The sequence below is a fragment of the Grampus griseus genome, assembly GCF_964374135.1.
Source record: "Grampus griseus genome assembly, chromosome: 3".
Classification (NCBI taxonomy): Eukaryota; Metazoa; Chordata; class Mammalia; order Artiodactyla; family Delphinidae; genus Grampus; species Grampus griseus.
The window spans coordinates 58799620-58825101 of record NC_139019.1 but is presented as its reverse complement, the minus strand read 5'-3'; the positions used below and the strand labels follow the sequence as shown (position 1 = coordinate 58825101).

At 38.2% G+C, this 25482-nt stretch overlaps 1 protein-coding gene across 2 annotated transcripts in view; it reads left to right on the top strand.

The window, feature by feature from the left end:
• Positions 1–12410, top strand: part of CERT1 (ceramide transporter 1) — a 128566-nt gene extending 116156 nt beyond the window's left edge. For both annotated transcript variants that reach the window (XM_082650090.1, XM_082650089.1), the window contains 5 exons: positions 257–327; positions 3721–3849; positions 4395–4524; positions 5750–5886; positions 9344–12410. In XM_082650090.1, coding sequence (XP_082506216.1) covers positions 257–327; positions 3721–3849; positions 4395–4524; positions 5750–5877 — 458 coding nt within the window. In that variant the 3' untranslated portion in view covers positions 5878–5886; positions 9344–12410. The remainder of the gene's footprint in view (positions 1–256; positions 328–3720; positions 3850–4394; positions 4525–5749; positions 5887–9343) is intronic.
• Positions 12411–25482: the final 13072 nt, after the last annotated feature.

Genomic DNA, 25482 nt, shown 5'->3' with positions numbered 1-25482 from the left:
TGTGCCCTAGTAATGAAATGGTGATTAGAATTGCTTTCTTGCAATGGAAGCTAATGAGATTTCCTGGTGATTAGGTCTCACAGCCACCACCTGTAGCCCTAATACTAAACCGCTTTCCATTTGGACTTAGCCTATGTAGGGCAGGATCCTGTTCATTTTACTATAATGTCCATTCGTAATTGACTTTCTCAATAATCACATTCTGGGAAAAGGTAATATATCTTTTTTGACTACTAACATTTTTTCTTCATTGCAGCAACTATAGAAAACTTTCATGTGGTGGAAACATTAGCTGATAATGCAATCATCATTTATCAAACGCACAAGGTAAATATCTTTTCATCCCAAAAGGATTCCAGCGTAGTTCAAACAGAGACATATAAATTCTCTAAAGTAAAATTTGCGAGGAAATTAAGTGCCACAAAAGATTTAAAGACTTTATTAATAATTCATGAATTTCATGTATTTGAAAGGTAATTTCAGTTCATTTAAAGCAGAAATGGGTGAAAATAAGAACCTGAGAAATATCCAGAAACAGTGTGTTTGACAAAGATGTACAGTTAGTTCCGCAAACTTTTAAGTCTGAACAAGAAAGTACGAAAATCCACTTAAATGTTTTTCTAGCATCTAGTCTCTAGAGGAGATAGATGAATTACCAAATATGAAAGTGAATCAGTTTCCTGTGAGAATAATAAGGAAATGCAAAGTATGTTATTAGTCTATGTTAAGACTCAGAAGTAAAGGTGATCTAAGTAGATTATCTGACATCAAGGGAAAATTGCTGAGCATCAGCTATTGAGAGGATGGTCATACACCAGAGCACAAAGAAACATTGTCATTTAAATGTTGCCTTTCACTTCATTTCTTCCTCTGTTAATGTAGATATTTAAATTATAGAATATTTATCTTATTCTGCTCTGTTTCCTATCTGAAAATTGCCAAATATTATATTGAATAAACAATAATAAAATAAATTAAAAATTTGTAGAGATCTACCAAAAACAATATTGTATGTTATATAAGAAACATGATAATTCAGTAAGTACTTCATTTTTCTTTTTTAAAATAATTTTTAACTGAGCTGAATATTTGAAAATATTTTAGGTTTGCTGTGTATATCTTGAGCTCAGTCTTGTCATCTGAGCCATCTTATATTTAATGACTGTGACCTAGGCTTCCTTTTACATGACAGCTACTCAAGAAATGTATAACAATGAAGATTCTGTTTCAACCTACTGATTTAGGGGGGTCAAAAGTGAAGTCTAAAATTTAGTAGACTTTAAAATATTAGTTGTCCTGTAATTTGCAATGAAAATAAATGACCAGTCATTTAGAATCAGAAGACTCTTATTCTGTGAAGATAATTGATCCTGGAAAATGGTCTGCTGAAAGTACTTCACTTGGTAAATAGTAGATGGAGGGGAGGAATATATAGATTATATTAGGATTATTTCTGGAAAAATAAAACTAAAAATTATTAAAATAATGTACTTTATATGTAACAAAATTTAAGTTACAGTTGTAATTATTTGAATAAATGACTTGTCCTGGCATAATTTTTTCAACAAAATCCAATAACTATTCAACACCTTTCTCTTTAAATTTGGCTTCTTTTATAATATGGTCTTAAAAAGGGCTTCTCATCTCTTGATATTTGTCATTCTCACTCTTTAAATTTCTGTCTTATCATCATCCTTGTGGATTTGTATCCATTAGTTCTAATATGGCCACATTTTCATTTATTACTGGCTTCACATACATTTGCCCAGCACTACTTTCATCAACTTAATGAAACTTTGTATCTTTAAAAGATGAACCATTTCACTTTGCAAATGCTTTGTGTTGTATTGACACTGAGTTGTTGGCGATTTATTAAATTCAGCAATCGGGAAAGACCCTGTGCATATTTTCTCTCATTTAAAAGTACATAGTCCCAGTTTTCAGAGACCTAGTTTCCATGTCATTCCAACAGTATGAAGTTGGAAGATTAAATTACTGGTTTGCAATTCTTTAAGTATGATTATGATATCAAAGGAGCATGCTCTTTCCCTAATATACTTGCTTTTAAAATCTTTGCTCTGAACAGTTGAAACAGAGGTTTAATACTATACTTAAAAGTGGGGCTTCCCTGGTGGCACAGTGGTTGAGAATCTGCCTGCTAATGCAAGGGACACGGGTTCGAGCCCTGGTCTGGGAGGATCCCACATGCCGCGGAGCAACTAGGCCCGTGAGCCACAACTACTGAGCCTGCGCGTCTGGAGCCTGTGCTCCGCAACAAGAGAGGCCGCGATAGTGAGAGGCCCGCACACCATGATGAAGAGTGGCCCCCGCTTGCCACAACTAGAGAAAGCCCTCGCACAGAAACAAAGACCCAACACAACAAAAATAAATAAATTACTAAACTCCTACCCCAGACATCTTCTTTTTAAAAAAAAAAAAAAAGTGGACTAATGGGGCTTTCCTGGTGGCACAATGGTTAAGAATCCGCCTGCCAATATAGGGGACACGGGTTTGAGCCCTGGTCTGGGAAGATCCCACATGCTGCGGAGCAACTAAGCTCATGGGCCACAACTACTGAGCCTGCGCTCTAGAGCCTGCATGCCACAACTACTGAAGCCTGTGTGCCTAGAGCCCGTGCTCTGCAACAAGAGAAGCCACAACAATGAGAAGCCTGATCACTGCTACAAAGAGTAGCCCCCGGTCACCGCAACTAGAGAAAGCCCATGCACAGCAACGAAGACCCAACATAGCCAAAAATGAAAACTATAAAAAAAAAAAGTGGACTAATGGCTGTGGGAGGGGCTAATGCAGAGTGATTGCTTAATGGGTACAGAGTTTCTGTTGGGAGTGATGACACATTTAGAACTAGATAGTGGTGTTATTTACATAACATTGTGAATATAGTTAAGGCCACTGAATTGTACACTTAAAAATTATTTATATCGGGCTTCCTTGGTGGTGCAGTGGTTGAGAGTCCGCCTGCCAATGTAGGGGACACGGGTTCGCGCCCCGGTCCAGGAAGATCCCACTTGCCGCGGAGCGGCTGGGCCCGTGAGCCATGGCCTCTGAGCCTGCGCGTCCGGAGCCTGTGCTCCGCAACGGGAGAGGCCACAACAGTGAGAGGCCCGCATACCGCAAAAAAAAAAAAAAAAAAAATTTTATCATTTTATGTTCCATATATATTACCAAATTTAAAAAGAAGGAAAAATAGGGTCTTCCTTGGTGGTCCAGTTGTTAAGACTCCTCACTCCCAATGCAGGGAGGCTGGGGTTGGATCCCTGGTTGGGGAACTAATCCCACATGCCTGCGTGCCACAACTAAGACCCGGAGCAGCCAAATAAATAAATAAACATTTAAAAAAGAAAAAAAAAAAGAAATAGCAGAACATTATTCCTTTGGTATGTTCTTCAAAGCCTTTAACTCAGTGTTCATAATCAATCCTTTGGTGGGTGCTTTCCATTTAAAATTTGACAGATGTTACCTTAAAGGCATTTATTAGTTTTACACTTGTTTCTTTGTTAGTTCCATATTATATATGAATAAAAAGGTGTTCAAATTTTGGGGACTTCCCTGGCGGTCCAGTGGTTTAAGACTCCGAGCTTCTGCTGCAGGGGGTGCGGGTTCAATTCCTGGTCAGGGAACTAAGATCCTGCATGCCACGTGGTGCAGCCAAAAAAAAAAAAAGTTCAAATTTTCAAAAGATTTGTACTTCTTCCACAGAGAGTGTGGCCTGCTTCTCAGCGGGATGTATTATATCTTTCTGCCATTCGAAAGATACCAGCCTTGACTGAAAATGACCCGGAAACTTGGATAGTTTGTAATTTTTCTGTGGATCACAACAGTGCTCCTGTAAGTACATTGTATAAATGTGTATAATTGTACAATACAAAGCTAAATATACAACACAGGGCAAAAATGATAAACGCATACCACACATACAGAGATAATTGATTTGAAAATGCTTCTTAAATTTTTGTTTATTAAAGTTGGCTTCTTGGAAGAGTATAGCCACTGTTATCTGAGGGCAACAGTCATGGCCATGAGCATCCCAGCAGGGTTGTTTTCCTTTCCTCTTGAGGTTAGATGAGACAGCTGAATGGGTAGTATAGGTAGGCTACTTCTCACACTTGTCTCTCAAGCCATGATCAACTACTGGCAAAATCTCTGTGGTTTCTACCTCGGTTTAGCTCCTTTTACTACTTAAGAGCGGGGAAAACCATTCCTGGTGTCGTATCAGCTTGGCATGTATTCTTAATTAGTGCTTATGAGATTTTGTGGGAGATGTAGATGAGTTACGGTTTTGGTTAATCTAATGTAGAATTAGACCAGAAGAGGTTACAAAATACTGGGTATCTTCTACACTGGTGTTTTGTTTTTACTTTTTGTTTTGGCAGCTAAACAATCGATGTGTCCGTGCCAAAATAAATATTGCTATGATTTGTCAAACCTTGGTAAGCCCGCCAGAGGGAAACCAGGAGATTAGCAGGGACAACATTCTATGCAAGATTACATATGTAGCTAATGGTATGTATTTTGGTTTTGTTTTTGCTACTTGGGAATGTGGATGTTTTTATTGTGATCTACATGATAACTGACAGTTTGGAAAAATACCATTTATAAATGTCTTTTTAGTTTTTATCCTTTAGATTTAGTAATTTTTAATTTGGAGAGATGTATATCAAAATTATCAGGAATCTTTCAAAATATACATGTCTGAATAACTGCTGTATCAGAATTTCTGAAGCTGGGGCTGGATAGGTAAATTTTTAAACTTCATCTTTAGATCACTATTACATATTATTGGTTTTAAGAACTGTTTTACTAGATATTTGCCTAATAGAATAGGTGTAATTAGGAAAATAAGCAACAGTGAGAAAGAAAATTAATACTTCTTTTTTTTCCCAAATTTTCAAAGACCATTTAGTGATTTAGAAAAATGTTTACAAAATAATGTTAAGTGGGGTGAGAAAAAGCATATAAAATACCATTTCAATAATTTTTAAAAGAAGAAAAGAATATATATGTGAAAAGTTGGAAAGAAATACAACAAAATGTTAATATTGAATTGTTGCTTGGTGGTTGGATTACTGAAAATAGTTTTCTTCTTTTTTACTTTATAATTTTGGTTTTTTTGTGTGTGTTTTTGTTTTTAATTGAAATAATAGTTGATATAAAATATTATGTTTCAGGTGAACAGTTCTTTTTCTTGTTGTCAGGCTTTTTAGTTTTCTGAATCTTTGCTCCCTGCTTCTTTCTTAGTTGCTAGTGACTTATTTCACATCGGCCTACTGCTGGACAGCCCTGTTTATCACTTGTTACGGTTCCTTGCTACACCTATTTCCTACCTGCAGTAGTTACTGGAGTCCCTCTAATCAAACCTTCAAACCTTCTTTATACAGGGCCATCACAGCTAGTATGTTTAAAGAGACAACTATGCTTGAGCAAGTTACTATTTGATTATAGTAGAGTTCATTGAATAAATCTGCCTTAAGTAACCTAAAGTGTTGCTATACTAATATTTACTTATAATTTAGGAAACCAAGAACATTTTAGAACAGTAATAAATGCTTTCTTATTTGTTATCTGTTCTCATCTGGTGGTTAGTACAGTACTAAGTACTGAGTGGTCAAGACTTGTAAGAGATGCTTTTTCAATGTGAGGAATTTTTTAAAAACAAAGGAACAAAATGAGTGCTTTACGTGTTTTTGGAGAATTATCTTAACAGTTTTCATTTTCCTTTGTCTCACAGTAAACCCTGGAGGATGGGCACCAGCCTCAGTGTTAAGGGCAGTGGCAAAGCGAGAGTATCCAAAGTTTCTAAAACGTTTTACTTCTTACGTACAAGAAAAAACTGCAGGAAAACCTATTTTGTTCTAGTATTAACAGGTACTGGAAAATATATGTTATTCTTGTTTTTAAACTTTATAGACTAATATGGCTCTGCAGACATTACAAGTTAGTTTTTGAAAGTAGTTTCTTTTACATGATGTTTCCAGATGTGAAGAGTTGTAGTTTTTATAGCCTTTAAAACTTAATTTTTCATTATTTTTTCTGTTTATGTTAGATGTCTGCTTAATTGAAGGAAATTTTAATATTATAGAACTATAAAATTTCAGAAGTACAAATCCTCTATGTTTCTCCCTTCCCATAAATTAGTGTTACGTTTGTTGTATATTCTTCCAGACTTGTACATATGTATTGACATATATCTAAAAATTTTTTTTCAAAGCATTATCTTGCAGCTTGCTTTTTCTACTTAATATATCTTGACTGTTAGTCCATATAAAGATATGAGACATACAAAACCATCTCATTCTTTTAACATCTGTTGTATAAATGTTGCAGAATTTATTAACCACTGTCCCATGTTAATGTCTGGTTGGTTCCATATTTCTACTGTCAAATAATGCTGCACTGACTGTCTTTGTGCAAGGAGCTGAACTCTTTAATTTTTCTTAAATGAGTGACATGTTAACATGGTTCAGAAGTCAAAAGTATGAAAAGATACACAGTAAAATTCATCCCCCGTCCCCTGCTCACCCAGTTCTGCAGCACCACACTTGCCCCCACACACACACACACAAGTGTATAGCTGCTGTGAGTATGTTCTTGTGTCTTTCCAGAGATGTTTCATTTTCACCTGAATAAGCAAATACAAGTGTATTCCTCACACACATACACTTATTGTTATTGAAAGAAATTGCATACTCTACTCAGGGTTCTGCATCTTGCTTCTGCATATGCTTTATCTTGAAGATCTTTCCATATTGGTGCAGAGCTGCTTTATTCTTTGTTTATGGCTATGTAGAATCCCATTTGTGTGGATGTACACAATTTATCTAACCAATTCTCGATTTGTAGATGTTAAAGTTGTTTCTAATTTTTGCTAGAGCACACAGTATTGCAGTCATATCCATGTCATTTTGTATGTGGGTAAATTACTAGATGTGACACTGCTGGTACTTCTGGGGGGCTTGTGCATCTGTAATTTAGATATTGGCCTCTGTAGAGGTCGTATTAATTTACCATCTCACCAGCAATAACATGTTGGAGTGCCTGTTTCTCTGACCCTCTCACACAATGTATGAAATAAAACTTTCTGATTTTTTTCCAACTTGATAGGTGAAAAATACTCTCCCAGTGTAGTTTAAATTGTGGTCCTCTTGGGAGTTCCCTCCTGGCCTAGTGGTTAGGATTCCAGAATCCCTGGTCGGGGAACTGAGATTCCACAAGCCACGTGGCATGGCCAAAAAATAACTGTCATAGTCCTCGTTACAAATGAATTTGAGCATCTTTTCATCCATTTGAGAACCATTTGTATAATTCAATTTCTGTGAAACTCTGAGTGTTAACATTTAAATTTGTAGTAGATATTACCAAAGTATAATTCACAAGCAGTAAGTACTTATGACCGTCCTCTCATGCTCACCTACATTGACTGTTAAATCATTTGCTGAGAAATTTATATTCTTGAGTCAATTTCTTTAGATAAAAATAATATAGTTAATAACCATATACAGTTGACGCATGAGCGTCGTGGGGGTCAGGAGCGCTGGCCCCCTGCACAGATGAAAATCGAGTATGACTTACAGTCCGCCCTCCATGTCCTAGGTGCCTCTGCATCGAGGATTCAACCAACCCCAGATCGTGTAGTACTGAAAAGAATTTGCATGTAGTTGGATGTGCGCAGTTCAAAGCCATGTTGTTCAAGGGTCAACTGTAGTGACTATACTTTTAATTAAGTCTAGTTTCTGATAATGTTTATAGTGTGCTATTTCTTAAAAAAACAAAAAACAAGAACTCAAAGCCTAAATTTATTTTCAGACACTAACACAAGGGTTAGTGCATTGATGTCCCAGATATGTAGCTTTTCCCAGGAAAACAGGTTACATGAAAATGTTAAACAGGTTCTAGTCTTACTTCTCTGAATGGTTAGTGTTTGGGACAAAGCCTGACCTTTGAGGGATTCTCTTAAAGCATAAATGCACTGCCAAAATGCACTGTTTTTAGGATATCTTGTACTTCAGAATTGTTGTGGCTCGATCTGGACACATAACTTCTTATTGATTCTGTCACTGCATTGTATTTAATCAAATACACTGAAAACGTGATGCCACATGATGGCAGCAGGCTTGTCACCTTACTTAGCTGTGTGTCTCTCCCCACAGACTTAAGATTTCTAGAGTTGCTGTTTGCTCGAACCAAGACCAAGCTTGCAGCTGTATCTGTTTTCCCTCTTCACCTTTACCTTCAGCCTTGCAGAGAAGGGTAGAAAATATAACTGGGTATTAAGCAAAAGAAATCAGAATGCAGTTATATAATAAAACATGCTCTCAACTATGTTTGAGAAGAATAATTTTGAAAATATTTGCAAAATACATGCTAACATGTCCACAGCATTTGCCTCTAAACTGTTGGATTTGGGGCATTGTTTTATTGACTGACTGTGTGTGCGCCCACGAGTGTACACATTCTTCTTTTGTGGACCTAGAGGGAAGGGCTCGAAATCCTTGGAAAAGAATTCATATTAGGGGAAGGAGATGGTACCATTGTTTGTGGACATGTGTGTGTGTGTGTGTAAAGATAGAACTGGAAAGACTCACTGGCCAAAACTTAGCTCTGGCCTTTGAGTCCAGATTGAGCTTCTTTCTGGCAGAGAACCAAATTTTCATTTACCTAAAATAAATCTTCATTTACCTAAAGTAATAATTGTTTCATAATAATTTTGGAAGATGTATGTATGAAGTGGATCCTAGCATTGAAACCTTAGGAAAGCTAACATTCTTAATTTTGGTGATGGAGAAATAGTAACTTTCAATAGTGTGTATCATCTTTAGAGAAATTCCATAAAGAGTTAATGAGGCCCAAATATATTTAAAACTTAGTCAAAACTCTTAAACTCATTTGACACAGTATTTCTTAAGATAAGGCAGACCTCTTTCCCATAGCCTAAATAAATTTTTTTAATTCTTGATAAATGATATTGTATAGCATAGTTTTTATTGAACACTAAGAAGAAGGAAATTCCAGTTTATGGGGTACGGATCCAGAAACCTCTACTTGATTCCCTCTTTGCTTCTTGTAGCACATTGCCCTTTTTAATTTTTTCTAACTTTCAGAACATTTCTTATACCTTCTGTTCCTTTCTGATGATAAATTTCAAATATATAAAGTTAATAATTTTATATTCTTAAAGGTGAAAAATCCTTAAAATATAAACTTTGATAAAGATTCTGTGCATTACATGAGTTCAGAAGGTAGGAGGAGTCTGTTCTGTTAGTCCTGCAGCTGTTAGTAAATAATACAGTGCTGAATGTTTTACTTGTCATTTTCTTTCCTACAGTGACTGAAACAAGGCTGTGTGACATTCCATGTTGGAGGAAAAAAATTAAAAAACAAAATTGAATGCTCTAAGCTGGAACATAGGATCTATAGCCTTGTCTATGGCCCAACACCTTGGCCTTGTGTACAAAAATGAAGAAATACTGCAATAGCAAAGCTGAACATCTTAACACTAGCTGTCTTCTGCTAGATCTCCTCGCTCAGCATATAACTATAAATACATGTAAAATTACATGTATATGGCTATATTTTTATTTGCTTGCTCCTAGAAGAGAAAAAAAAATCAACTTTGAATCACAACTAGGAATCGATGCTTTAATTTTTGGAAACTTTTTCAGAATTTTTAATTTACTGTGGTTTGGCCTAAGATCCTCAGTTGTACCAGGCTTTGTGCACAAGAGAAAAGCACAAAAGTTGGACGCACATGGGGCATGTGCTTTCTGTGCACCAAATTTCTGGATGGGGTTCTTTTTATAGGCCTACAGTCAAATCTGTGTCCAGAATTTTTTGACATTTTTGCTTTGTATAATCATAGAATTCATTGCTGCTGATTTCTATAATAATTCATGTTGTCATGTAAAGTGTCTCTTAATAACTGAGGGCTGTCAATAACCTGTGATTTCGCCTTTTCTATAGTCTTACTCCCATGAAGAACTTTGGTTCTGATGGAGAAAGAGTGAAAAGCTTTATTTTTTTCTCCAGATATCTTTATATTTCTATTGTATTTTTAGTTGTGTACTGTGTGCTACAGATTTTTTTCAGTTTGTTACAAACACAATTTGGTAATTTCTAAATTGGTTCTGCCTGCCTCCAAACAGAAACATCTGTACAACCTTATAGGCATAAACTACTTTCTGGTAAAACGGTCAGAATAAAATGAGCTCATGTTTTCCTGAAATTGGTGAGAGGATATACGGTATTACATGTTCCAGCAAATCTCACTGTTTGAGTTTGGCATTTGATTCTATATTTCTAGTATTCAGTAACACGTGTTTGTTCTTCTAATTTGGGTCAGTTTAAAAGATAACGTTGCAAGATATGCGTAGAAAATGTGGGCACCGCTCCTGTTTGCCTCTTGATCAGAAACTTCAACAGGGCAGTAAAGAAGACCATGTGATTCAAACTGAAATTCTTTCTTTAGTTGCTGTAAGAAGTTAAACGTAAAATACCTTTTTTAGTTTTAGGCCCCTTTGAAAAACCCTGAAACATGGAGCAGAGGCAGGGAATGGTACTCATTGAAGTAGAAATGACTGCCCACTTCAGAATCGTCACTGTGTTTATACACAAATGTGCTTACGTAAATCAGAGGCATTTTGTAGATGCTTTGCTGACTTGTTCATCTCTATAGAAACACAGAAACCAGACCCATTTTGTAAAGCAGGAAATCATGTCACGTGGAACATGTCCTGTATATATTTCCTACATGGTAATGGAGTCTTAATGATAAATGCAAGGTGATAATTTAATGATGGGATTAGTCTGATCACTTAATATACACAATCCTGGAAGTGAATTACTTGCATCAGATAAAGTGGTATTTATTAGTCTGTACAGAGAGGAAAATACATATAAAACATATGCTTACATTACATGCACGCAGATTTCATGCTCCATAAATCTTTACTATTTTTTAATTTACCTTTCTCTAAATGATGTGCATGGAATATGCCTTATTACAGAAAAATACTATTCATAATTTGACTACAAGGAAAAAGTGCCTATATGGTGGTAATGCTAGTTAAGGCAAATAAGACAAATTATCTTATCAGTTTACTACATCACCAGTTAACATTTTATATTGTGATGTTTAAAAAAGAAAAGTTTATACCTCAAATGTGTATTTTATTTTACAATCAGTTGCGGGATTGGGGTTGGGAGTATGGGAGGGTTGGGGAGGGAAGGTTTATTCACCATAGCCACTGATGAGAATCTTCAAAAACAATTCTATATGCCCACTATAAATGTTTCTCTGTTTGCCGTTTCTGGTACTATCATGACTAAATTGGATAGCTTTATTTTACAAAGGTATGGAAAGTTTACAGAGCAGTGTCTAAACCTACATTAGTTGCATTTGCACTAAATGTTAATGATATACTTTTGCAATTCTGTAAATGATTACAGGAAAAATATTTGTATTAAAAAAGAGAAGAAAAGTAAAGGATACATTTTACCTTCAGGTAATTGCACTGGTACTTCACTAGGGTTAATCCTGCCCAACCAGATTTAGAAATGAGTTGGGGAATATGAAAGGAGTAAAAGAGATCAAAATTTGGAGACGTACTAGCCCTTTAGACAGCATTCAGACCCTCTAGAATTATTTCCATAAGGCTAATTCCTACATATTGAATATACATGATGTTTTCTCATCCACAGTTATTTCCTACTTCTCTTCCCCAAGCAAAAAAAAAAAATTATCATTTTACTCTCTTTCTACTCAGTTACTCTTTTGTACTGTGATAGAAACATGAAAAATATTGGTGATGAGGGGTTTTGTCCCTGAGTGCCCACTGTACAGTTCAAGAGAGCACAGTATTTCACTTGTAATTCAGGGCTCCTGATTTTGAGGTGGAGGGTGTCATAGCAGCTCTTGATTTGGGTTCGCCACAGGGGTAGCCAGACCAAGGAAGAGGATGACTGGGAGGGATGTAGGAATACAAAAGAAGGAAAAGGAGGAATGGGGTTCCCATTTGTTCAGTTTCATCAACTAATTTGTACTCCTATACAACATCAGTGTCAATTGCTATTGAGAAAATTTTAGTTGGGCTGAGCTGGTTCTCTTGTGAAATTGTGCTGATTATCTTTAAGCTTATCAGTTGTTTGTCCAGTTAAACACTTTCACCACTATTTGATCCAAGTTGTACAGACAGTGTATTTGGATTATTGTCATTGTTCATCTACAAACTCAAAACATAATCATTTTAAAGTACCTTGGGAGTGTGTAGAGTGTATTCTAAATAGCTTTATGATCCTGGTGATGTTTTTAAAAAATAATAAAGTTGGATCTTCCATGTTACAATCACAAAATTAAAACCAGTATTTAAAAGTGGAAAAGTATTAAAATATTATGGACAAATGTGCTTGCTTGATTGTTTTTCTTAACCCCCAGGTACTGCCCTACATAATTCTCTGAGTAGTTAAGAGCTTGAAATACTCCAGTTCAATGTTCTTCAAACTGTATGTTGTAACCCGGTTGGGCATCAAGAAAACTACTGAGTTGCAACCTAAAAAAATTTTAAGAAAGTAGAACAGAATGGAATAGATCAAATACATAGGATGTAATAAAGGTAAATATTTTGTGAACCTTTTTACATATATGTGTGTATGTATGTATATGCATGTATTGTATATACACACACACAGACGCGCGCGTGTGTGTGTGTGTGTGTGTGTGTGTGTGTGTGTGTAGTAGGTTACAGTTTTAAATGATTTTTTTTTTTTTTTTTTTTACTATGGACCCTGGTCCAAAAGTTTGTTTTCAGTTGCTAGAGAGTGAAGCCATATGCAGCTGGGTGTTTCTAAAACCCAGCCAGTCATACACACATGAAAGTTAGCTATATGTGTTTAACCATAAAGAAATCATCCCTCATTTATTTAAATAATATGGCCAGCTCCACTTGTTACACTCAGGGAATTTACACCCCAGAACCACGATGAGATGGGAAGTGTGGATTTGCAGTTCACTTGGTCGTTGGTTTCCTCCATATTGAAAGGCACTGAGCATATTTCTCTCCTGGTGTTCAAAGAGAAATACCATACAAACAATATGACCTCACATACAAGCCAACTACTTAATCTCAGGGGATGCTGGAGAGAAAATCTGGCTGTTGTGTTGGGTTTATTGACAGAGAAATAGTATTGTCACCCTCATGGCACACTTTTAAGTTTTTCAAGAACAATTTTTAACTTACTGCAGCTTTTGCCTTAGGCTTGGCTTTGGAATATAACCTGTAAATACAGTGTAGTTCTTTTTTTTTCTTTATTTTTTAAACAGCAGGTCCTTATTAGTTATCTATTCTATACATATTAGTGTATACATGTCAATACCCATCTCCCAATTCAGCCCACCGTCACCACCACCCCCCACCCCCCCACTTTCCCCCCTTGGTGTCCATACGTTTGTTCTCTACATCTGTGTGTCTATTTCTGCCTTGCAAACCAGTTCATCTGTACCATTTTTCTAGATTCCACATATATGCATTAATATATGATATTTGTTTTTCTGACTTGCTTCACTCTGCATGACAGTCTCTAGGTCCATCCACATCTCTACAAATGACCCAATTTCATCCTATTTTATGGCTGAGTAATATTCCATTGTGTGTGTGTGTGTGTATATATATATATATGTATATATATATGGGCATTTAGGTTGCTTCCATGACCTGGCGACTGTAAATAGTGCTGCAGTGAACATTGGGGTGCATGTGTCCTTTTGAATTCTGGTTTTCTCAGGGTATATGCCCAGTAGTGGGATTGCTGGGTCATATGGTAGTTCTATTTTTAGTTTTCTAAGGAACCCCCATACCGTTCTCCAGAGTGGCTGTATCAGTTTACATTCCCACCAACAGTGCAAGAGGGTTCCCTTTTCTCCACACCCTCTCCAGCATTTGTTGTTTGTAGATTTTCTGATGATACCCATTTTAACAAGTGTGAGGTGATGCCTCGTAGTTTTGATTTGCATTTCTGTAATGATTAGTGATGTTGAGCATCCTTTCATATGTTTGTTGCAAATCTGTATATCATTTTTGGAGAAATGTCTAGGCCTTTTGCCCATTTTGGGGTTGGGTTGTTTCTTTTTTTGATATTCAGCTACATGAGCGGCTTGTATATTTTGGAAATTAATCCTTTGTCGGTTGCTTCATTTGCAAATATTTTCTCCCATTCTGAGGGTTGTCATTTCATCTTGTTTATGGTTTCCTTTGCTGTGCAAAAGCTTTGAAGTTTCATTAGCTCCCATTTGTTTATTTTTGTTTTTATTTACATTTCTCTAGGAGGTGGGTCAAAAAAGATCTTGCTGTGATTTATGTCAGAGTGTTCTTCCTATATTTTCCTCTAAGAGTTTTATGGTGTCTGGGCTTACATTTAGGTCTTTAATCCATTTTGAGTTTATTTTTGTGTATGGTGTTAGGGAGTGTTCTAATTTCATTCTTTTACATGTAGCTGTCCAGTTTTCCCAGCACCACTTATTGAAGAGACTGTCTTTTCTCCATTGTATATCCTTGCTTCCTTTGTCATAGATTAGTTGACTATAGATGCTTGGGTTTATCTCTGGGCTTTCTATCCTGTTCCATTGCTCTACATTTCTGTTTTTGTGCCAGTACCATACTATCTTGATTACTGTAGCTTTGTAGTATGGTCTGAAGTCAGGGAACCTGATTCATCCAGCTCCATTTTTTTCCCTCAAGATTGCTTTGGCTGTTCGGGATCTTTTGTGTCTCCATACAAATTTTAAGATTTTTTGTTCTAGTTCCGTAAAAAATGCCATTGGTAATTTGATGGGGATTGTATTGAATCTGTAGATTGCTTTGGGTAGTATAGTCATTTTCACAATATTGATTCTTCCAATCCAAGAACATGGTATTTCTCTCCATCTGTTTGTGTCATCTTAGATTTCTTTCATCACTGTCTTTATAGGTTTCTGAGTACAGGTCTTTTACCTCCTTAGGTTTATTCCTAGGTATTTTATTCTTTTTGTTGCAATAGAGAATGGGATTGTTTCCTTAATTTCTCTTTCTGATCTTTCATTGTTAGTGTATAGGAATTCAAAAGATTTCTGTGCATTAATTTTGTATCCTGCTACTTTACCAAATTCATTGATTAGCTCTAGTAGTTTTCTGGTGGCATCTTTAGGATTACCTATGTATAGTATCATGTCATCTGCAAACAGTGACACTTTTACTGCTTCTTTTCCAATTTGTATTCCTTTTATTTCTTTTTCTCCTCTGATTGCCATGGCTAGGACTTCCAAACCTCTGTTGAGTAAGAGTGGCGAGACTGTACATCCTTGTCTTATTCCTGATGTTAGAGGAAATAAATGCTTTCAGTTTTTCACCATTGAGAGTGATGTTTGCTGTGGGTTTGTCATATATGGCCTTTATTATGATGAGGTAGGTTCCCTCTGTGCCCACTTTCTGGAGAGGTTTTGTCCTAAATGGGTGTTGAAGTTTGTCAAAACCTTTTCCTACATCTACTGAGCTAATCATGTGGTTTTTATTCAGTTTGTTAATATGGTGTATCACACTGATTGATTTGCATATATTGAAGAATCCTTGCATCCCTGGATAAATCCCATTTGATCATGGTGTATGATCCTTTTAATGTGTTGTTGGATTCTGTTTGCCAGTATTTTGTTGAGGATTTTTGCATCTATATTCATCAGTGATATTGGTCTGTAATTTTCCTTTTTTGTAGTATCTTTGTCTGGTTTTGGTATCAGGGTGATGGTGGCCTCGTAGAATGAGTTTGGGAGTGTTCCTCCCTCTGTACTTTATTGGAAGAGTTTGAGAAGGATGGATGTTAGCTCTTCTCTTTGTTTGATAGAATTCACCTGGGAAGCCATCTGGTCCTGGACTTTTGCTTGTTGCAAGATTTTTCTTCACAGTTTCAATTTCATTACTTGTGAGTGGTTTGCTCACAGTTTCTGTTTCTTCCTGGTTCAGTCTTGGAAGGTTATACCTTTCTAAGAATTTGTCCATTTCTTCCAGGTTGTCCACTTTATTGGCATAGAATTGCTTGTAGTAGTCTCTTATAATGCTTTGTATTTCTGCGGTGTTCATTGTAACTTCTCCTCTTTCATTTCTAATTTTATTGATTTGAGTTATTTCCCTCTTTTTCTTGATGAGTCTGGCTAATGGTTTATCAATTTTATCTTCTCAAAGAACCAGCTTTTAGTTTTATTGATCTTTGCTATTGTTTTCTTTGTTTCTATTTCATTTATTTCTGCTCTGATCTTTATGATTTCTTTCCCTCTGCTAACTTCGGGTTTTGTTTGTTCTTCTTTCTCTAGTTGCTTTAGGTGTAAGCTTAGGTTGTTTATTTGAGATTTTTCTTCTTTCTTGAGGTGGGATTGTACTGCTATAAACTTCCCTCTTAGAACTGCTTTTGCTGCATCCCATAGGTTTTGGATCGTCGTGTTTTCGTTGTCATTTGTCTCTAGGTATTTTTTGATTTCCTCTTTGATTTCTTCAGTGATCTCTTGGTTATTTAGTAACGTATTGTTTAGCCTCCATGTGTTTATGCTTTTTACGTTTTCTTCCCTGTAATTGATTTCTAATCTTATAGCGTTGTGGTTGGGAAAGATGCTTGATATGATTTCAATTTTCTTAAATTTACCAAGGCTTGATTTGTGACCCAAGGGGTGATCTATCCTGGAGAACATTCTGTGTGCACTTGAGAAGAAAGTGTGATCTGCTGTTCTTGGATGGAATTTCCTATAAATATCAATTAAATCTATCTGGTCTGTTGTGTCATTTAAAGCTTGTGTTTCCTTATTTTCTATCTGGATGATCTGTCCATCGGTGTAAGTGAGGTGTTAAAATCCCCCACTATTATTGTGTCACTGTCGATTTCCTCTTTTATAGGTGCTAGCATTTGCCTTACGTATTGAGGTGCTCCTGTGTTGGGTGCATAAACATTTATAATTCTTATATCTTCTTCTTGGATTAATCTCTTGATCATAATATAGTGTCCTTGTCTCTTGTAACATTATTTTAAAGCCTATTTTATCTGCTATGAGTATTGCTACTCCAGCTTTCTTTTGATTTCCATTTGCATGGAATATCTTTTTTCATCCCCTCACTTTCAGTCTGTATGTGTCCCTAGGTCTGAAGTGGGTCTCTTGTAGACAGCATATATACAGGTCTTCTTTTTGTATCCATTCAGCGAGCCTGTGTCTTTTGGTTGGAGCATTTAATCCATTCACGTTTAAGGTAATTATCGATATGTATGTTCCTATGACCATTTTCTTAATTGTTTTGGGTTTGTTTTTGTGGGTCCTTTTCTTCTCTTGTGTTTCCCACTTAGAGAAGTTCCTTTAGCATTTGTTGTAGAGCTGGTTCGGTGGTGCTGAATTCTCTTAGCTTTTGTTTGTCTGTAAAGCTTTCAATTTCTCCATTGAATCTGAATGAGATCCTTGAGTTATCTTGGTTGTAGGTTCTTCCCTTTCATCACTTTAAATATATCATGCCACTCCCTCCTGGCTTGTAGAGTTTCTGCTGAGAAATCAGCTGTTAACCTTATGGGAGTTCCCTTGTATGTTATTTGTTGTTTTTCCCTTGTTGGCTTTTAATAATTTTTCTTTGTCTTTAATTTTTCTCAGTTTCATTGCTGTGTGTCTCGGTGTGTTTTTCCTTGGGATTCTCTATGCTTCCTGGACTTGGGTGGCTATTTCCTTTCCCATGTTAGAGAAGTTGTCGACAATAATCTCTTCAAATATTTTCTTGGGTCCTTTCTCTCCTTTCTCCTTCTGGGACCCCTATAATGTGAATGTTGGTGCGTCTGATGTTGTCCCAGAGGTCTCTTAGGCTGTCTTCATTTCTTTTCATTCTTTTTTTTTTATTCTGTTCCACGGCAGTGAATTCCACCATTCTGTCTTCCAGGCCACTTATCCGTTCTTCTGCCTCAGTTATTCTGCTATTGATTCCTTCTAGCATATTTTTCATTTTAGTTATTGTATTGTTCATCTCTGTTTGTTTGTTCTTTAATTCTTCTAGGTGTTTGTTCTCTAATTCTTCTAGGTCTTTGTTAAACATTTTTTGCATCTTCTCAATCTTTTCCTCCATTCTTTTTCTGAGGTCCTGGATCATCTTCACTATCATTATTCTGAATTCTTTCTCTGAAGTTTGCCTATCTCCACTTCATTTACTTGTTTTTCTGAGGTTTTACCTTGTTCCTTCACCTGGTACATAGTCCTCTGTCTTTTCATTTTGTCTGTCTTTCTATGAATGTGGTTTTTGTTCCACAGGCTGCAGGATTGTAGTTCTTGCTGCTTCTGTCTGTCCTCTGCTGGATGAGGCTATCTAAGAGGCTTGTGTAAGCTTCCTGATGGGAAGGACTGGTGGTGGGTAGAGCTGGGTGTTGCTCTGGTGGGCAGAGTTCAGTAAAACTTTAGTCTGCTTGTTTGCTGATGGGTGGGGCTTTGTTCCCTCCCTGTTGGTTGTTTGGCCTGAGGTGACCCAGGACTGGAGCCTACCTGGGCTCTTTGGTGGGGCTAATGACAGACTCTGGGAGGGCTTACACCAAGGAGTACTTCCCGGAACTTCTGCTGCCAGTGTTCTTGTCCCCACGGTGAGCCACAGCCACCCCCCGCCTCTGCAGGAGACCCTCCAACACCAGCAGGTAGGTCTGGTTCAGTCTGCTATGGGGTCACCGCTCCTTCCCCTGGGTCCCGATGCGCACACTACTTTGTGTGTGCCCTCCAAGAGTGGAGTCTCTGTTTCCCCAGTCCTGTTGAAGTCCTGCAATCAAATCCCGCTAGCCTTCAAAGTCTGATTCTCTGGGAATTTCTCCTCCTGTTGTCGGACCCCCAGGTTGGGAAGCCTTGATGTGGGGCTCAGAACCTTCCCTCCAGTGGGTAGACTTCTGTGCTATAATTGTTTTCTGGTTTGTGAGTCACCCACCCAGCAGTTATGGGATTTGATTTTATTGTGATTGCACCCCTCCTACCGTCTCATTGCAGCTTCTCCTTTGTCTTTGGATGTGGGGTATCTTTTTTGGTGAGTTGCAGTGTCTTCCTGTTAATGATTTTTCAGCAGTTAGTTGTGATTCTAAGTTGGGAGTGAGTGCATGTCCTTCTCCTCCTCCATCTTGAACCAGTCTCCAAAATTGGAAAGGTGCAGTTCTAACTAGCTTTTTTAATTGAATTGTGTTTATAGTGTCTTCCAGATTTTCTCGTCATTGTTTGAACTAGACTACCAGAGGAGTCATATTGTTGGCATTTGCATTGTCTTCCGATTAAGAAATTTTTTGTGAACCCTCTATGTACACTTTGAATAGACTTAAGTATCATAAAGTTAAACTACTTTATTTGGCCTCTTTGTTCTGCTGCAGAGAATTCTGTGAGGTTAGTGCTAGAACAAATCTTAAAGATCTTTGAAGTTACTAAAAGATGCCCAACCAGGATTTTCTCATCACCCAGGCGTTAGGATTGTTGAGGTGCTAAATGAGGATGTCTCCATTATGTATAGCACATAACTTGCCTGCGTTTTATCTAACTTCCTCCCTTACAACATGCTGGGTGGCAGCAGCAGTGGTTGGTGGTGGTAGTAGTTGGTGGTACCACCCGTATTATAAAGATAAGGAAATGGGCCAGGATTCCAGGCCTACTGAGTGACTCTCAAGTCTTTTCTCTGTTTGACTCTGCTACTTTCTAGTGCCTTATGTATTTAATGTCTAGAATATAGTGTTTAGCAGAATAGGAAGAGCTGACGTGCTTGAAGACTAGAACTTTGGGGGTAGAGGTCTTAACATCACACACTTCAGTACCGGCTTCACAAAACCACAGTACCTACATGTCACAGAACCCCACCAGATCTATAAATTTTGTCTTAAAGGTTAAATCTGGCCTTCATTTGGTGCCTTAACTGCCTTCCTGTCTTCCAGTTTGGAAGGATGAAACATCACCACAAACAAGCCCAAGGAGGGTATTTTATCTTGGATTTTTCAACCCAAGGATGAGACTCAACATAGCTACCACTTTTGTGGGCAGCCTGCTGCAAAATGACCACTGAGGTAGTGACTGAAACATGCTTTGGACCCACCCCTAGTCAGTTTACTGTGATTCTTTTCTATTACTACTCCTTGCAATTGGGAGACCCAAGTGGTAGCTGGGCCCAGCAGCAGGGAATCCTTGTGTGGCAATAAGTCAAGATGCCAACATCCAGCAATTTTAGCAATATAGATATGTAGCACTAACTCTACAGCACCCAAAACAAGTTGCAGAGAAATATTTGTTGAGCACCTACTACATGCCATGAAGTGTTCCAGGATTAAGGATACAGCAACAAACAGCACATCTGGCATTCACTGTTTTTGTCATAACCAAGCTTTTTAGAAATGCACCTAAACTAAGAGGAAATAGACATTGAGATCAAGAGCATTTCAATACAGTGCATTAATGGTAGACTTAACCACATTTGAGGTGTGTGAAAGTCTTTTTGATTCTTGGTTCTCAGTTGTGTCCTCAAAAGGTAGATAGGGAATGGATTGTTGCTGTGTTTTAACAAGTTCACCAACTTCCATGCACGTCAATAGCACCAAATTAGTAAGCTGGTCTACTCTGCTGATTATTTAAATCTACAATTTATTTTGTGGTTTGTGACTTTGACTTTTCATTTGTAACATCCAGTAGATTTTTCTGTTACTTCTAAGTGTATTTCTCCCCATGTTTCTGGATACCATGCATTCAACAAACTGAAAGGAATGAAATTTAGAAGCCAGAAGACCAGAGTTTTTCTGGCTCTCTCACTTGAACACGTTTGATTTTGCCAAGACGTTTTCATGTCTCTAAGTCTATTTTTCTCTTCCATAAAATAATATGAAATCATCTACATCACAGGATTGTTTGGGGAAGAGTGTGATAATGTATTCAAAACACTTTGCACTCTACTGTGCAAATGTAAGGAATGATTTGGTCAACCACAAATATGTGCTATATACTGTCTTTTGAGTGCTGAAGGCGGGAATCTGAATAAGACACAGGAATAGTGACAAGAAGGACGCAAACATTTTGGGGCTTTGAGCCAAACCGTAAGTCATGTGGGGTTTAGCCTAGGGTATGTCTAATGAGGGAGAAAACCAGAAAGAGGCAGAGCAGTTCATGGAAGACCTTGAATGCTGTGCAAAGAGCTTGATGTTCATTCTACCAGCAATGGGCATCACTGAAGGGCTTTCTTGAGCATTACATACCTAAGAAAAATCAGTGGGAGTTGGTGCCTGGTTGTTTGGATGTAGAATAAGTCAACCATTAATGTTCTTACTTGTGTATAATTCTCATGCTAATGTCAGAATAAGTGACAATTACAGTGTAGTAATAGTGACAGCTTTTAAAACTTGGGAAATGAAAGTGATAGTGCCTCAAACGAGCTGCCCAGCAGTCATTGCCAAGCTTGTAAACGAATGTGGAAGCATTCAGAGCTGCAGAATCAGGGTAGACATGAGTCTCCTAAGTGACCTCTTTTCTCCTGATCGAGTTATCCTTTAATACCTAATGCCTCTTGCTAAATGTTTCAATAGTGCCCTTATCTCCAAGGACTGAGTCCACACTCCTTGACTTCAGTCTGATGTTCAATGTATCATTTTAAGAGTTTGGCCTTACTGCATCTGCCTTACCAGCCTGCCTCTCCTTGGTCCCCTCTACAAATAAATCATCCCATCCAGGTGGACTTAACTCCAGTCACTCAGTGATCCATGCTCACCTTCGAAGGAACTTCTCTCTCTCCTCCCTTCAGTCAACATCCAGAACCTACTTCAGGGTTCCAGTTTCTGACCTTAACTATACCCGCCCCCTCAACCCTCAACTCTTCCTCTCCAGTTGTATGTGCTTTTCCCGTCATACTTGGATTATGCCACTACTATGACACTGCTGTTGTGTTCATCTCTCAGCTCTACTAATAAGCCAGACTCTAGCTTATCAGTGCAATTGGCTCATGTATATACAGGAGAGAGTAAATAAAGCATTTCATGGAATTTGTAGAGCCAGTTAAGGGCTTAGAAGCCAGCCAATCCAACTATGTCATTATACGAATAAGGAAACTGAGGGAAAGAAACACGAAGCCAATAACCCAGGTGTCACAGCTAGTGGCAGAGCCTTGACTGAAATGGAGGTCTCTGGATTCCCAGCTCCCTCAACACTGCCCTTGTCTTCCTATTGTAACTATTATTTTCTCTTTGGAGTAAGTCCTAATTACAAATTTATTGTGTCAGTCATTCAACAACACGGAGGACCGTTAATTTTAAGGTACTGTACTAGGTTACAAGAAAAGACATGGTACCTGTCTTCAAGAGACCTTGGCCTGGAGGACAATGTGGGCAAGATGTACCACTGAAATATGGAAACAAAAAATTTCAACTTTTATTTATCTTTATCATTTTAGTTTTGTTTTTTCTGATGGAGTGCTCAAGGTTGTTCAAGGTTTGGATTCTACTGGCCTGGGTAGGCACTGTCCTAAAAGCAAGTTAAAAATGGGCCTTTCCTCAAGAGCTTTCCATTTAAAGTTGTTAAATTATCCAGGCTATACCAGCAAGCCAGCTTCAAGCTTTGGCTGCTTACCAAGGGTTGTGCAGTGTGGGTGAGATCATCCGGATCTGAAGGAACCATGGCCAGAGGTGAGTGGGCTGCTCACACACACCTGAGTCTACTTTCCTATTAAAAGCAATAAAGGTTTAAAAATGTGGTAAGTTGTTCACAGGCCATACCCTAGATCAAGAGACTGAGGTAGAAAATGCACCAAAACTTGGTGGGTTTTGACCATTTAGAGCCCTGAGGCTATAGCCCTAGTCCACACGGTGAAATGGGCAGGGAGGTAGGGGCACCAGTGTTTATCTCCCTTGTGAACTAAGGGCTAGGAGAGAGCTGCAGAATGAGGTTCTTCCATCACACATCATTTAGGGCTAATAATACTCTGGATTTGCTTGACTGTGTCCACTGCTTTTAACATACAATCCCAGCTGATTTTGCTGTGGAGACTGAGACAGAGCTCCCTTCACTGTCCCCTCCCTCCACTTCACCCACTAAACGCCGTTTACCATTTCAAATTTCAAGTGACAGGAAAGCAAAGGAGTTCCATAATCAACACAGGCTAGTGACTGCAGTCCTTTTCTTTTGGATTACTTCCTGATACTTTCTTGCCAAGACACACAAGGTGCCTGTGTGCTTTATGTTAGTAAATGGCACAGGGCCCTACTGCCTTTATGCTCTCTGCCCTCTGGCTTCAGAACTGACCAGTCGAATGGTCTGTGGAATCAGCTTCTTGCCTCTGAGTGACCCTGCTCCAGGGCCGCAATCCTGGGAAGTTAAGGTATCAGTACAAAGCAGTCAAACTTTGCGGCTATAGGGTGGGTGAGGTGAGGGTACTGAGCAGGGAATGGTATATACACGAACCTCTTTAAAGGTAGACTTTTTTCCCCTTTGGTCCCCCACTGTCTCATTTGGGAGAGAGACCAGAGACCAAGGGGTAGGAAAGTGAGGGGAAAAAGTGGCTAAAAATGTCCTTTTCTGGGGCAGTCATTCCATTCTTTGAAAATGCAGATAATTTGGTGTTTTGCCAAGGGGGGGGGCAGGTTCACAGGTGGGGGGCAGGAGGGGAGACACAGACCCAAATAACATACCTTCTAGTTGGTTATATCTCTCTAGGATTAATTCTGTCTTATTAAGCAGCTATTAAGCAGCACTTGGCCTCTCCGTGGGTGTCTGCTGTGTGCTTCTGAATAAAAACTTTCTAATACCATTTATTCACAGTAACACCAGGCACTTCACACTGAAACCCAGCACCGTTAGAGCAGCAACAGCAATACTAGAAAGAAATGTGGAAGTCCCAGCCCCACCCAAGACCAAGGGAATCAGGAGCCCAGGTGAGTGTGCTGCACTGGAGCTGGAGAATCCCTGGATTACAACACTCTCTCGTGTCCCACCTCCTAACTCCAGCTGGTGGCACGAGGGTCTCTCCCACTGGCCTTAGAGAACAACTGTGTGGAAGTGTCTCACATCCTGATACAAGAGTACCCACACCTCCCTCGGGAGCTCCCAAACTTGCTCAGGAAGAAAAGAACAAAAAGTATATGTGTGTGTGATGGAAGGAGGGGTTCCATGCATCTCATAATGGAAAAGGGAATCTGTTAAGATATAAATAAATCATTTGCCATCTTCTTTTGGCTTGCAGTGTAGAAGTTATCTTTTTGCTAACTGGGCAAAGTTCATTCTTAATAAATTCAAGTCATGTCCAGAACAGAAAGACAGCTTGAGAAACATTGGTCTTGAAAAAAAATTCCTATAGTGAATTTACTGCTCTTACTTGAACCTTCTGTACACAGTGGATTTGTATTGATGTTTTGCTGTTCTGTGTCCTCTTGTTTGAGCTCAGACCCTTCAATGTGAGATGTTCTCTTTGGATTTAATTCTCCATACTCTCCAAAGATGAGGAAAAATCCTGTGCTGCCACATGCATCTCACTGCTCATCAAATCACCTGAGCAGTAAGGGGACGAAACTTTCCCATCTCCTGTCCAGCTTGCCCCACTCTCGAGAGGGCCGACCAGACAAGTGATCACATGCCATTTTGGGAGAAAAATTCAAAATGATTCTCAAGTATCTGGGCTTAGTTCTTAGTGGCTCATACACACCTGTTCACGTCTCTAACTATGGCAGAAGTATAGTCAAAAATCACCAGAATTTGGGATTTTAAAGAGGCCAGCCTCAGCTATATAAGCTGTACTGTCAGTTGATACAGCTTATGTACATACCTGCAATGGCCATTTGGTTTTGGCTGCCCAACCTTTATGGCCTCTTCCTCTCAACTGTCATACCCCCAATATCCAAAAGTAGTCCATGATGATAAATCTGAACTACTCAAAGTATAAGGAAGATAGTTTTAATATATGTATAACCCTGGCCTGCTGTTCTGTTGTAGAGTGGGAGAAGACAATGGGAACGATAAATGGGTTTTGGGGCACCTAGTGTGAATTACAGGGTACCACTCTGGCCAGACTTTAAAGCTTCCAGGTCTCAGGCAGGCCTATGGTTAATCCAAACAAAAAAGGTTACTGATTACACTTATCAGTATTAACCTCCTTTTCATAATTTACTGGAACTGGGGGAAAAAGTATAACAAAATGTATACAATTTAGTAACTGTACAAAACATTAGTTTAGCAAGATATTGGTTACAGTCACCAAAATGAAGACTCAAAATATTTCTCACTGCCACTTCCATGAAAAATTCAGATAAAAAGTCACTGGATGAAAAGTCACAACAGAAGCAATTTAAACTTTACATAAAACAGAAATTGTCAATCTTCCCCAACAATGCAGACACAATCACTCAGAGGCTCTCTGTACTGCCACGGCATTACTGGAATGTTTCTCAGAGTCCATCTTCTACATGAGCCATCAGCTTTCCAAGACCAACACTTGAAGCATTAGATGTAAT